The sequence below is a fragment of the Athene cunicularia genome, unplaced genomic scaffold (assembly GCF_003259725.1).
Source record: "Athene cunicularia isolate RWA unplaced genomic scaffold, athCun1 chrLGE22_part1, whole genome shotgun sequence".
Taxonomy (NCBI): domain Eukaryota; kingdom Metazoa; phylum Chordata; class Aves; order Strigiformes; family Strigidae; genus Athene; species Athene cunicularia.
In genome coordinates, this window is record NW_020799534.1 from 402,533 (window position 1) to 417,546 (window position 15,014).

At 49.2% G+C, this 15,014-nt stretch overlaps 1 protein-coding gene across 1 annotated transcript; it reads left to right on the forward strand.

Moving 5' to 3' along the window:
- Positions 1-1,695: 1,695 nt before the first annotated feature.
- Positions 1,696-10,787, forward strand: LOC113491037 (keratin, type II cytoskeletal cochleal-like; the record flags this gene model as incomplete). Its single annotated transcript, XM_026867663.1, is given in 13 exon segments — positions 1,696-1,752; positions 2,157-2,252; positions 3,106-3,231; positions 3,630-3,835; positions 7,547-7,904; positions 8,380-8,588; positions 9,092-9,152; positions 9,418-9,513; positions 9,756-9,844; positions 9,846-9,908; positions 10,031-10,120; positions 10,122-10,196; positions 10,580-10,787. Coding segments are annotated over 13 exon segments (1,734 nt in total), but the record flags the coding sequence as incomplete, so codon positions are not given.
- Positions 10,788-15,014: the final 4,227 nt, after the last annotated feature.

The window sequence follows — 15,014 nt, forward strand, 5'->3', positions numbered from 1 at the left end:
AAAAAAAAAAAAAAAAAAAAAAAAAAAAAAAAAAAAGGAGGTTTGCAAATGCAGATTTTATGGGACCAGGGATTCCCTCCCATTTAAATTAGAAATGCAGGCGATAACTCAGTGATAGGTGTGTTCATGTCACTATTCAGCAAAAGAGACATGTGGGATATTACCAAACAACCTGAATTCACAAACCCCTTTCAGAATCATCTTTTAGGGCTGGTTGTGCACCTGAAGCCCATTTTCCTGGGACACAAAAAGGTGGAAGCTCTGCTTCTCACCACTGAGGGTTTCTGGCCAGGCTGCACCACCTCCTGGTCCTGCCTTCAGCTCCTCCCTCTGCCTTCACTCCCCTCCAAGCTGGTCCTGACATCCTGCCAATCCCACCTGTCTGCTCCAGAGATGGGGGTATGAGGAGCTTCAGCTCTTGCTCTGCTGCGACCCTGAGAAGTGGGAAGAGCTGTAGTGTCAGCACCACCTCAGCTGGGGAGGTGGATTTGTGGGGTACCCCAGGCAGCAGAAGCCTTGGTGGCAACGGGGGCTGCAAGCCCAACACAGCGCCAAGGTCAGTCAGTGAGCATCTGCTCCGGCTGCTCAGGCTGGAGGTGGACCCAAACCTTCAGTCCATGAAGCACCAGGAAAAGGAGCAGATCAAGATCCTCAATCACAAGTTTGCATTTTTCCTTGACAAGGCAAGCGGGGCGATGCCCGGCTCAGCGGGGAGCGCAGCCGGCGAGCTGTAAGAAGCTGCCGTACGGCGCGGCCGAGACAAGGGCTGCATCTGCTGGAGTGCTAACTAGGCACAGCAGCCAAAACCCACAGCCTGGCTTTGCGGTAAGGGCCTGCCCAGGGTTGAGGTGGACATTTTGCACCACCTCAGAGTGAAAAGGAGCCTTCAGTGGGGGCAAGAAGGTATTTTCATGCTCCAAGAGTGGTGTAAAGTCTTATTGCAAATGGCAATCAAGCTTTGCTGTTACATGCAGAGAAACTCATTCTCTAAAGCCCCATTTCTACATCACTTGAACCCTAACTTGAGTAGAATTACCTCTGAGTTACCCCACTCTGGTGCTGAGTCTAACTTGGTGCTGTTTGCATAGTCACAACCACTATATTTTTCTAAAGAACCTTCTTATGAGGAGACTCTGTTCAACAGATTTTAAGTGCATGTCTATCCTGACTAACTCTGATTTTATCTTTCAGTTTGTCAGTTCTGGGACTGTAATGTTCATTCCTGTGCCACCAGTATAACAAATCACTGTACTTGGAATGCTTTACTTCTGGGTTTCAAGTCCAGTTCCTGGAGCAACAGGTGCTGGAGATCAAACGGGGATTTCTACAGGAACAGAAGTGTTACAGGAGCAACACTGAGCCAATGTTTGAAACTTATATTGGCAACTTGAAGAGGCAGCTGCAGGTTCTGGGAAGCAACAGAGCCAAGCTGGAAACAGAACTGGGAACCACGCAGGGTATCATGGAAGTTTACAAAGTTTAAAAACCATGAAAGCTCCAAGACTAGGGCTAGAACTGACCCTCATTGAATTTGTGGATGGCAAAGGCTGCAGGATCTGCTCCAGATGTCCACATCTATGACTGGCATCAGCTGTTGGTTTCCATGCTGAAGTTGGAGGTGGTAGTGGAAGACTAGATTCTTGCTTAAGCTGAATAATGAGGAGCAAAGTGATCTTTTTTCTTCTCCTCGCGGGTATGAAGAAGAAACCCACTGGCAAACGTGCAGAGAATGAGCTTGTTACGTTCAAAAGGGTAAGAACATTTCAAACCAACTCAAACACTTATTCTGGGCTTTTGGTATGAACAGCAGCCAATATTCCTGGAAAGAGGGTGAGACTGCCTCTCACTCTCCAGAGACTCTGGAGGGACCTAAAGGCCAACTTTTGGGAAGATTTAATTAAAAGAGTTGAATCCCACTCTAAAATGATTCAGCTTCAGCTGAGCTTGTTCGCTTGGGATGTTTGTGTACCCCAACTGGTCAAAACCTTTCCTTCTCTGTGTATAGTGATTTTTTTGTCTTCTAAGAGGACAGGAGAGTAGAACAATTTAATAGTATGGTAAAATTTACGTCCTTGAAAAGAGCAGCCCTAAGAGTTTGCAATCTCATCGCTCGCTGGCATTAAGCGGTTTGCTCTTTCATTTCATAAACCCTTCAGGACACGGATTGTGCTTATGTGAACAAAGTTGAACTGGAAGCCAAGGTGGAGCCCCTTGTCCAAGAGATCACCTCCCTGAGGAGCCTGTATAAAGTGGTAACGGCTTTTCCTTTTTCACTCCCTCTCTCTCCACCCCATGTCTCTGCAGGCTCCCACAACCCATCACTAAAGATCACAGAGATTTTTGGTGTTTCATGTGTACATGTGTTGATGGCTCTGGATTTCAGAGGCGTTACTCTTGCACCGCACAGGCAATATCTGTGTCAACTTGAGGGTGAAGGTAGAAGCCAGAGAGATTAAAACAGAAAATCTCTCTTTGGGTTTTCTGCAGCGAGCCTGAAGCCATGGTACGTGAAACCCACTGCATCTCCTTGTCTCCAAACCGCGGTGATCCAGGGAAAACGCCTCCTGCAGAGACTGACAATCTTGCTGCTGCCTCTGGGAAACCACTCAGCTCCAAGCATGTTTCAGACACTTTTATTGTGCTCTTATTTATGCTCTGTTATTGTGCAAATGGACAACAGCTGAAGCCTGGACACGGATGACAACATTGCTGATGTCAGAGCTCAACATGACGACATTGCCAATGGGCTGATGCAGGTACTACAGCCGGGTGAGTCATGATGGACTCTCACAGAAGTAGTTATGCCCCACTTCTGTCTGCTACAGGCTCTGCTTCTTCATATGTCCTAATTTGGGTTGAACAGACTTTTTAAAGCTCTGCTTTCTTAGCCACCTGCTATGTTCTCCCTACACGTGATACATCCTCTGTTAACGTCTTCACACACAGATCTGTGTGATTGAGTCATTCGTGTCCCCCAGTGACAAAGGTTTTTTGCCTTAAAGCTGAAGATCCGGGACTGTGGCCCCAGAATCACACAGCAGGTTTAATTACTGACTCATCTCCTCGCTCTGGTATTTATTTTCATTGCGTTTTCTCTCTCCTCAGTATGAGGAACTGAGAGAAACCACTAGCAAACATGATGACAGCTTGCATAACACAAAGAATCAAATTGTGGAGCTGAATTCGGTGATTCAGAGACTCACGGGAGAATGTGAAAACACCAAAGTCCAGGTTAGGATGACTCAGGGGCAATAACGTGTTCATCACAATTCCCAGGTTGTGGCTTTCCAAAACACCTCTGCTAGAACAAGGGAGCAATAAAGTCAGTTTTGATGAAATACATGTCAGGTGCTCAACTGTAAGACTTGCCTGGAATCCAAAGTACAGAGTAAAATAGTCTGTTATGACTGATAAACTGCCATCGGGAGAGCCCTGCAGTGAGAAGACAACACCTACACCAAAGTCTCAGCTAGGCAGAGAATCGTCCTAGAGTTCAAGGTTCACCTACAGAGTCTGAAAATATAACAAAGTGCAGGAGGATGAACACACAGACAGGCAGATTCAAGAGCTCTGAACTATTCAAAGCACATGTAAATAAGTGGCGGCAGGGAAAAATCTCCTACCTGCAGAGATACAAACTGGAAGGAGCTATTGCTGAGGAGCTCGGGGCAGGGGTTGGTGAGGACGCAAAGTGCAAAGTCTCTGAGCTGGAGGTGTCCTGGCAGCTGGCAAAGGAGGACACGGCCTGTGAGTACCAGGAGCTGATGAACATCGAGCTGGCCCTGGACATGGAGATCATGACCTACAGGAAGCTGCAGGATGGAGAGGAGAGCGGGTGGGTGCTGGTACAGCCCTGCAGGATGCTTGCAAGGAAGCAGCAGTAACACATCTAAGCCCATGGCCGCCCTTCAATCCGCCGGCTGAGCCACCGCCTCTGGAATCGCAGCAAATCCCACGAGAACCGACGTCCTAGGGAGCGACGTGTTCCAAAGCGCTTCCCAGTATTTATGGACCCAAATGCCTTACAATGTCAAAAGCTTCTACTGCGCCCAGACACTCAGGTTTTCCCTCAAATGGAAGACTTTGAATGAATAAAGATGATGTCTTGTGTAGCCTCAGGTTTGATCAAGCCAGAGGCTCAGCCACAGCCGTGTCACTCCAGCCAAAATGACTGGGTACCTGCTCACACACGAGCTCATTGAGGGGACAGAGAGAAAGCCCTTGGCCAGGACTTGCTCACACTTACACACATGAAGCCAAAGCAAAACCCTTTCCCTCCTTGGGCACGACACCAGACTTGGGAAAACTTCCTCCAGGCATGAGCTGAGCAGTCGAGTCATGGTAGGTCCAAAGCACTGGCCTGTGGGCAGCTTCCCACACCCCCAGACCTCCCAGTTACTGGCCAGTTACAGGGACACACACTAAATGCAGACTTTGGTTTTTACACATCCCCATTTTCCCCTAAGGTAGATGATGGCTGCCCTGTGAATATTTATAAGTACCAGATAAATCCCTATTCCTACTAATCCCCCTAGATCTACTCTGTAGGATGGAAATCCTGAGCTGGAATGTTTTCTTTGCAGCTGTGTGCCGATCTCCAGGAAGAATCACATGCAGTACTGACCCACGCTTTGGTGGCAGCTACTCTTCCAGCAGCAGACCCCTGTTCAGAAGCAGAGGCCTAGTGACTGGAGAAGGCATCTGTGGCAAAAGCATCACTGTCTCTGGAGACATCCGTGCTCCTTGTACCACCACAGGATACAGTGATGGGAATGGGAAGAGCTCCAATGTCAAATTCATGTCCTCTACAACCTCCTACATGTCAAAATACTAAAAAAACCCCAAGCATTTGAAAGGAGGGTCCTCACTTCCCCAGTTCCTATCAGCAGCAGCCTGCTAGCCGCACACACAGAGAACACGGGGGGGGGATTTTAAAGCTTTCAGTCCAGCCTGCGTTGCTTATTCTCTGCAATGTTCAGTACTGTTATGAAACTTGCTCTTTTCATTACCTTATGCTGTAGGTTTACAAGCTGGCTCTTCTCAAAGTTTACCTGTTCCTCCTGGGGTGAGTAGGTCTAGCAAAGCCTGGGCAGCAATGCTGGTTTAACAAGGCAGTGAACAGTTAGCACAGCTTATGTATTAAGGAACCACTTGTCTGAGAAGATAACTGGGTTAAAAAATACTAAGTATTACAATAGAAGTTTCTGCTCCTCCAGTGTATGGACAATGAAAAGTTAAAAACCAAAGGGAAGAGAGGAGTCTTGCCTGGATCTTGCCTTTATCTTGTTTTTCCTCTATTTCTCCCCAATAAACTGACACAGCAAATCTGAGATCACACGATATAGCTCCTCTTTCCAGAGTTACAAAACACACATTCAGGAGACAATTAAAAAAAAACCCCAACCAATCAACAAACTCAAACTCAAATCAAGGCCGAGAGAATCCCCAAGAGATCCACTGGCTGTTGGAAAATGTGGGTGCAGAGCTGGTCCATGTTCCCAGGGAGGGGGGCGAGGAGATCGGGTCACAGCATGTCTCCCCCACCACACCCCTCCCGTGCCCATCACACCCCTGGACCTAATCCCCTCAAATCAGGATGAAAGAGGGAGGGAAACTCCCTCAGGGCAGAAAATCACCGCGGGATGACAGACGTGCTCAAAGTGGCTACAGCCAGACTGTGTGAATGCAGCTGGGATATGAGCGATCACAAGAACAGGAACAAAACCACGAGATATTTTCCTGCTCTGAAGCCTGTAGTAGGCTGAAAGAAGAGGAATTCTTGCATTAGAAACTTTTTCTGAAACAAAAACTTTTTTTTCTTTTTTTTTTTTAATAAAGATTTTTCCATTAAAATAAAATGTAGCACCAAAAGGTCTCACTCCCAACATGCTCAACCCAGTTTGAACTATTTGGCTTAATTAAGCTAGCTCAAAACATTTTTGGTTATTTTGGAGTCAGTTCAACAACATATTCAACTGCCTTTCCCTGTTGCATCGAAGACCCTGCAGCTGTATCCCTCTCTCCTTTCGGGTCAGGCTCCCTCCAGGCTCAGCCTCCTGCAACCCCTGTCCTCAGATCTCTGTCCAAAAGCTGGACAGTTGCATTTGGTGTCATCTCATCAAAAGCAGAAAGCATTTCATAGGAGGACAATGTGGAGAAAAGAGATGCAGCCAGAGCCAGAACGTAAAACTACATGATGTGACACCAGGATTGAGGACAACCCCAAGACCAGCTCTAGATCTTCTCATGCCCCATTCCCCTAAGGATGTTCGTGAGCCCTGGAGCCAAAGTGCCCAAGAGCTCCCAGATCCCTACAGCAAAGCTGGTAATTTTGGCTTGCAATTGTAACCAACCACGGAATAAGGAAGGGGAAAGAAATGCAGTAAACAAAACAAAATCATTAGTTTGAAACATCCACCCTGCCCCTACAAACCATGCCACCCTCCCACGCAGCGACGCGGGCGCCAGCGCTATCCCTGTCCTTCCAGGGATCCAGACACACACACGTGTGTGAACAGCAAAGCCAGGAAGAGTCGGAGCCCTGACGCCGCAATGAGGGCACCTGCCCAGCGTAGGAGGCGAAGGACCAAGCCTGGCCCTGCCCCAAACCAGGTGGGAACCCAAACTTCAAGCTGAGGGATGGGGACACACCAGTTTTCTGAGGGTTTGGCCAATAAGAGTGTCTGCAAAAGCTACCATGTTCCAGGTATCGGCTTCAATTTCAACTAATCAGCAGTTCCCCTCCCCTCAATAAATTGACACATTGGAAAACAGGTATCAGCAACCTGCAGAAAAATCACCTTGAAAAATAGGTTTGGCCCTGCAGATGCTTCCCCGTCATTAAAACACGTTACCTTTTACAGGCAGATCCAATAAAACCTGGTCTTTTACCACTAACCTGCCTGCAAGACTTCGTTCATTAATACTCAGTAAACTCACATTTATTACTGATAGTTGTTATTAAACAGGAGGTTGAATCACATCCTCCTCCAAAGCTCTTACTCACAAGCTGAGGTATCAGCAAAACATAAAACGATCTCCTTTGACAGAAAAGTGGTTTACATTTTCAAAGTCTCAGGGCCACTTCATCCAACCTATCAAAAGGGAAACATGCAATTTTTACCATGTCCTGAAAACAATTCCCCCAGCCCAACTGCCCTAATTTTTGTTGCTATTACACAAGATCTAAATATAACCCCTCTGACTTAACAGCATTCTTCAACCCTTTATGGGGCAAATATGCTGGTGCTTTCTCTGCTGTAAGCACAATATATGTTAAGTAGTTCACATTCTTTGCATCATAAACATTTTTTGAGGAAGTTTCATGCAGCCTCGCCCCATTTTCCAGGCAAATAAAAGGAAGAAGTTGCTCCGCTGTGGTCAGAGGGAACTGCACCCTGGAATCTGCTCCCAGCTCGTCGCCTGTCTCAAGCCCTCTCCCACCAGCAGCCATGTCCTGCTGCTCCTACAGCATCAGCTCCGGCCACGCCATCAGGAAAATCAGCTCTTCCTCTGTAGCTCTTCCCAGGAGTTGATGTAGTTTCAGCGCTGCCTCATGTCATTGGGGTGGTGGCACAGGCTACTGTGGTTTGGGTTCCTTCAGCAGCAGAAGTCCTGATGCCATCACGCATTTCAGGCCCAGAATAGTTGTTGGAAGATGTTCTCCTCCGAGATGTGGATATGGCTTTGGTGCAGCTGACACAGGGTTTGGCTACAGAGGTGCTGGCTTTGGCTACGGAGTTGGTGGAGTCTCCATGCCATGCACCATCACACCCATCACCATCAACAAGCAACTTCTCCAACCGCTCAGACTGGGACTCGATCCCAACATGCAGATGGTGAAGTACCAAGAGAAGGAGCAGATCAAGACCCTCAACAACAAATTTGCTTCTTCCATTGAGAAGGTGAGCTGAGAACCCCTCCCCAGGCCCAGTTTGCAGGCACCAGAGTCCAAGTGAGGTGTCTAGCACGGAAAGGGCAGGGAACCCATGTAAAACATTGAGGGCAACTCACATAAGGGTGCCAGCGGAGCTTCGAGGTGTTTATGAGCCACGGGGGAAGCTTCAGTGTACGGGCACTATTGCCTCTAGGCCTGACTACAGGGAGGGAACAAGCTAAAACCAGTTTCATCAGCCTTCCAGTTCCTTCCCATTTCTCTACACACGTCCTGAATTTACTGGAACTCTATCCTTTCTAGAAGTGCTTTGTTTTTTTGTGCATTTCCACATGGGTGCCCGAGAACAAAAGCACACTGGATTAGGAAATGCTGCATTCACGTGTACCAAGAGCAGGAGCACATTTCACTGCTGTGACACGGACACTGGCTCTCACGAGCTCTTAATCCTCATCTCGTTTCTTATTTTGCTTTCCGGGATTCAGGTTCGATTCCTGGAACAGCAGAACAAGGTGCTAGAGACCAAGTGGAATTTTCTGCAGGGACAAAACCACTGCAGGTCAACCATCACACCCATGTTGGAGGCTCATATTGGTAATCTGAAGAAGGAGCTGGAAGCACTGGGGTGCAACAGAGCCCAGTTAGACACAGACCTGAAAGCTGCACAGCAGGTTTTGGAAACAAACAAGAAAATGTAAGTAAAAAACAGAGAAATGTGAGTGCAGGGCTCAAAATGTTGTTCAAGACGTGTAAACAGGCAGAAACCATGAACCTTTTGTGGTAGTAAATGGTTCCCAGAGAACGAGTAGGTAGATGGAGAGATCTACCAGGATCTCAGTATATAAAACAAGGCCCCAGTTTACAAAGAGATGGAGGAAACGGAGGATGTTCCTCTTCCAGGTTCTCTTTCTCTCCTTCCTAATTCAAAGAATTAACATTTAGAAATGTTCAGCAGCCATTTGCTGTCGCCAAGGTCAAATCAAAACAGTCCTGCTGCAATTTTGTAAAGACTCAGCAACCTCTCTGAAAACGTTTGCTTTCCCATGGGCTATGAAACAAGACCAAAGCATCCCAAAACACTGTTTGGGGAGAAGGAAAAAAAAAATCAGGAGTTTCACTTCTTGAAAGAAGGCCTGCAGAAACCCAAACAAAGATGTAATTGCGCTGAACTCAAACATCTCCCATTTTCCCACGCAGGTACAAGGACGAATGCAGCCAGCGGACGTGCACCCAGAGTGAGTTTATTGCCCTGAAGAAGGTGAGCAAGGGGCTGTTTGAACTCTCCTCTCCAGGTTGAGGTCTTTGGGGTGCTCGTGGTGATTTATTTCCCCAAAGCAGCACACAAAACAAGTACAAGCAGGAGCTGGTGCTTGGGTTTGCTTGAACTCAAATCAGCAGCAACGGTGTAATTGGGAGCTGGCGCGGGGTCACGGTACCAGCACTGAAAGTCCCTCACCCCAAGGGCAGCCCTGAGTCTGCTCTCACTAACAAACTTCCTTCTTCTATCCCCAACACGTCTCCAGGACGCAGACTGTTTTTCCTTAAACAAAGCAGAGCGGGAAGCCAAGGTAGAAAGCCTGAAAGAAGAGGCTGAATTCCTGAGAATGTTCTGTGAAGAGGTAAGAAGCCTCCCCATGGCTCCAGCCACTGCTCACATTTCCCAGCTGGATTTTGAAGCTGCTTATCCCAAAGGACAGGGGAAAAGATGGTCACGAGGGTGAATGGTGAGAATCAGCGATTCATCTCTGCATGGTCACCTCGAAGGGGGACCAAAGTGCCCAGTGTGGGTGGACACACCGGCCTGGGGCTGGACTGGGAGCAGAGTGGGACCAGCATCTCCCTGCCCAGCTCAAGCCAGCAGGAAATCCACCAGCTGCGGGCCCAGATCTCAGATACTTCGGTGGTCGTGTGGATGGACAACAGCCGAGATCTTGGCTTGGAGGCACCACTGTGAGGTCGAGGCTCAGTACGAGGACGCTGCCCGGCAGAAGCGCAGGCCTGGGATGAAAGGAAGGTGAGAAAACCTGGCAGAGGGAGGGTTTGGGTGCAGTTTCTCTCTTCAGACCAACTTCAAGCCTAGAGAAACACCCCCCACTCTCCTGATTTGCTGTGATTTAACTCAAGTTTTGGGGATAGGCAAGAATGTCTTTTGGGGTTTTTTTTGCTCGAGGAGTTGCAAGTCACTGCAGGCAGAAGCGCTGACAGCCTGCGAGAGACAAAAACAGACAGCTGAGCTGACATGGACAGCCCAGAGACTGAACGGAGGAGTGAGGAGTGCCAAGGCCCAGGGGAGCACAGCCAGGTTGGGTTGTTTCAGCAGGGCAGAGTGAATTGCTGTTCCTGCAAGCTCCCACAACTACATGAAATGGTGCTGTAGCACCTTACAAAGGGTGTTCACGAGCTGGGACTCTGCTGCTCCAACTAGGGCTGCGTTAAAGCCAAACTCCTGCAGTACCTGAAGGTGGATGCAGTTACAGCACCCCAATCCCTGTGAGCAACACAAGGGAGCACTGAAACTGCATATTCAGCTCTCTCAAACCCCTGCTGGAGGGGACTGCGTGTCCATCTTACTGCTGGGCTGAATGAGCAACCAGACTTTAAACCCATCTCTTGATAATTCATCGCATTTGAAGACAGCAAGAGACAGCCAGGACTGACCGTGTCACGTTCCTTGCAGCGCTGCAGGCTGGAAGCTGCCGTGGCTGACACTGAGCAGGGTCGGGAAACGACCGCCAAGGATGCGAAGCACAAACTGTCCGAGCTGGAGACAGCCCTGCAGCAGACCAAGGCGGACCTGTCCCGGCAGCTCCGTGAGTACCAGGAGCTCATGAACATCAAGCTGGCCCTGGACGGCAAGATCGTCACCTACAGGAAGAGTCTGGAGGGTGAGGAGAGTAGGTGGGTGATAAACAAGCTACTTTAGGTGCATTTGTTGGAAGGGAAAACGACTGGACAGTGCTATGTCAGAGCTGCCAGGCTGCAAACCAACCACACAGTCCTGATGCAGATCAGTTCTTGCCACCAGTCCTAACAGAGCTCCACTGGTGCAAACCCACCCAAACAGCCAGGCCTGGTGCCTCCGAACAGCGTGAGACCGGCTGGAGAAGGTCAGGCTCACATTTGAGGCTAAAGGGCTTTGCATTTGAAGGTAGATTGAGAAAGTGCAAGCTCCTCCCATTCTCTAAAGGCTCTGTGCAGAAGAACGCTTTGCCACCGACATCTGTAAGTTGAGGTATTCACCTTCTACCAAGCTGAGGCATCGTCTGCCTTTTTTCCAGGGAATTCCTGAAACCAAACCTCAGCTTTGCTCTGCCTTTTGCAGCTTCTTGCCTTTCTCACCTACAGCCCAGAGCCTGGCTTTGCAAGTGCCCATGCATCAGCCAACAGAAACTCGTGCTGGAGGAGCAGCGTGGGGGCCTGTGGCACGGCGGTGAGCTGCGGTGACGGTGTTAGCAGCAAGAGCACAAGGAGCTCCCACGTGAAGGTGGTGTCCATGCCCAAGTCAGCCAGGAGCAACATGTAAAAAGCTGTAGATAAATGGCAAGGCTGAAAACAAAGCAACACACATCCCTTTCTGCCAACACACAGCAACAGCCAAGCCAGAGCCGGTGGGCACCCAGCAACCCCAGACTGCATGCCCATTTTCCATTACAGAATTCCAGAATCATCCGGGTTGGAAAAGCCCCTGAAGCTCCTCCAGCCCAACCATGAACCTCCCTCTGACCCTTCCCAACTCCCCAGATCCCTCAGCGCTGGGTCAGCCCGACTCTTCAACCCCCCCAGGGATCCCGGGGACTCCCCCCTGCCCTGGGCAGCCCATTCCAACGCCCAACAGCCCCTTCTGCACAGAAATCCTTCCTCAGAGCCAGCCTGACCCTGCCCTGGGCAGCTTGAGGCCATTCCCTCGGGGCCTATTACATGGGGATACAAAAGGCAAAGAGGTCTCTTCCACGCTCAGGAGTTTTTCTATTTCTGCTAGGGAACACTAGGAGCTGGGAGGGCTAAAATCCCCTTCATCTCTCCCATTATGCAGTTAAAACAAGATGCCTGGGTGTAGTTCCCCGGTCTTCCCACTCCTATAGATTCAAGGATTAAAATGAAGTGAGAGAGGGAGTACCTTCTGCCTAAGAGCGTTTTCATTAGAGCTTTATCTGGCCCAGTTGTCTCAGCAGCTCCCACCCCAGATCAACCTAGTTTTGTCAGTTTTTTAGATTACACATATACTCCTGGCATGAGCCGAACTCGCCTAAAATCGCCTAGCTTGGAGTTTCCCTACACATTGCATGGATTTCACTGATTATTTGCCCCAAAGGACCGATTTCAAGGGGTGCTGCTGTTTGAAGGCAGTTTGCTTATGTACTTGCATTATCTGTTTTGAAACTGATCCTCAACTTGCCTTTTTCTTCTGGCTTTCTAACAGTCTGGCTCATCTGTTACCATAAATACCATCATAACTGAGGGGTCTGGGGGCCAGAGCCCACTGTCGGGTATGGAGCGGGCTGATCCATCAACGTGTCTGGCCCTAAGACACAAAGCTCCTCTGCGATCTTGTTCAAGGGATGCAAACCCAACCTTAAACACGTGGGACCAGCATCAATTCCCTTCCCAGTCATCCAGGACCCAACTCGCTGAACTGCTAACGAAGTACATCAACCCTATTTGAAGGAAAAGGGGAAGTAGTGATTTACTTCTAACGACCATGTATTTTGCCAGTGGCTTTTCTTCTAGCTTTAGTCTTGCATCTCCAATAAATTGACAGAGCAAGTTACCTACCAGGATCTCAAATGCCAAAGCCCACAGGGGTCTAAACCAGGCCCAGGCCAAGCCCTCCATCCGCTGGGAGCTCTTCCCTCCCAACCCTGACACCGCACCTCAGCAGTCCCCCATACTCCCCAAGGCATCCATCCTCAGTGCACATGAGCAGCTAAGCAAGGAGAGGGCTTATAACCTCTCCAGAGCACCACTGAGCTGAAGGCACAGCTCTCTTCTTCCTCACACCCGCACACGAGGAGCCAATGCCGGGTGTTTACGACACAGCTGGCTGCCAAGGCGGCAGGAGAAACAGGTGCTTCCCAGTTAGATGTCTTCATTAGGAGAGGGTGGAGCCCCAAATGATTTTTCCCCCAGGAAAAACAAACAAACAAAAGCATTTAGAGGGCACTGACTAAGCAAAGATGTTCTAGCAATTGGCATAAAGCTAACTGAAACTTTTTATTACTATTACTGACTGCTAAATCTCCTTAAAACCATCACCGTTTGCCTCGAGTTGCCTGGGAACTCCTCAGAGCCAGACACCAGGAGCTGCTGGATGGTTTTACACCCCCTTGTCCTTCCTCTCATCCCAGCACCAGTCGAGGCCCTGCTCAGCTCATTGCAGTAACCCCCCAGGCAAAGCAGACCCAGCTCCCAGCCCATGCTACCTGCCCCCAGTCCACACTGGGTTTGTGCCATTTAATTCCCTTTAAACATAAAATGAAAATCTCAATCCACCTCAGAGCAGGGTTTTGGCCTTAGAAGTTACTGAAAAAATGATGGAAAATTAAGAGAAATCAGCTTAAACACTGGGGAACCGTAGAAAGCTCCCCACCTTCTGTCTTCACAGGCCTGCTTGTATCCAAAGTCCTCACCCTTCCCCTGCCTCAGTTTCCCTAGAGAACAGAACTTATCTCCTTTGTAAAACCCTCTGACATCCGTGGACAGAACCGCGTTGCCAGTGACCTCAGTCCTGTTATTACAATAACGTGTGTCCAACCTCACTCCCCAGCGCTGGCAGCTGCCGGTACAGCAGCACCACAGGGGCAGGTGGATGCAGCAGAGCAACCACATCCTGCGATGCTGCCCAGAAAAAAACACCGGCGACAGTCAGCAAGTAGAGAGTGTTCAGCTGGGGCACCAAGCTGGAGAGAGAAAATCAGGACAGCTCACTAGGAGGGGGGAAATACAGAGGCTAAGAGCAAGCAGAGAGCAGAAACACTCCAAGTATTGCTTAAATTATTAGATAAATCTTACAAAGTAGTCTTAAATCAGTATTATGAAGGTAATTATTGTGCATTTTACCCTGCAGAGAGCAAGAGGGAGAAGCTGAAGTGCTCTGAGCCTTGGCAGGGGTAGCTGAGCTTTGCACCAACAACACTGTAAGAAGGAAAAAAAATCAGGTTCACAGCTTTTATGGGGTCAGAAAGCAGCAAGATTTCCTTGAGAGTTGGCTTGGAAAGAGGAAATACGACTGACCACCAAATGAAACCCACTGGGCATCTTAGATTCTGTGAGTAAAGCACATGGATGGAGCGACCTCCCCAGCCCTTAACGCCCTCGCCAGGGCAGAGCTATCAAGATGTTTAATTGAGGTGATAATAACTGAGGGCTCTGAGATGTTTCAGTGATGACGGCAACACTCACAGTGATGGAGCTGTGCTGGGGAAGGCTGAAACTACACAGCAGAGCATAGAAAGATGGATGGGCTCCTGAATGTGGAGTATTACCTGCCTAAATCTAACAGGAGGGAAAATGGGGCTGGGATGTCCCAGCGCATGAACCGAACAGTGTCCCTGGGATGGCACCAGATGGCCCAAAGGATTTGACCATTTGAGGAAGAATCGCCCTCCGCAATTGTCTTTTGCTCTCTGCTGGGCTCTGTCTTTCCCTCAACTCACATTTGCAAAGCTAAACGACCTCCAGCTTTCCCTAAATCCTTTGAACCCAAACTCACAGCTCCTCCGTGAACTCCAGCAGCTCATCAGGTCACTCTGATGTCCCGAGCAGGCACGTTCCTGGCCCTGCACCAACACGAACATCCTTTGTCTGTGTATGATTTCAGATGCTTGTTATACCTCTTCCTCATTGCTGCAAATCAGGGAGGCCAAAAAACACTGCTTTGCGGGTCATTTGACACCTTTTTCTACCTTTTAATACCTCTGCACCCTCCCATCATCGTTCTTTTTTCCCCTATTCTCTGCAGCAGTGACATCGTGCCCCGCAGCACGGGAAGCTCAGCTGCTGTCCAGACAAGCACTGGGAGGCCAAGTCTGGCACCCAGAGGCTCAGCCCGGGCGAGGAGAGTGGGGTGAGGGCCCTGCCGGCCACAGAGCGGGCGCTCGGTCTGGCAGCGGCCGAGCTCGGT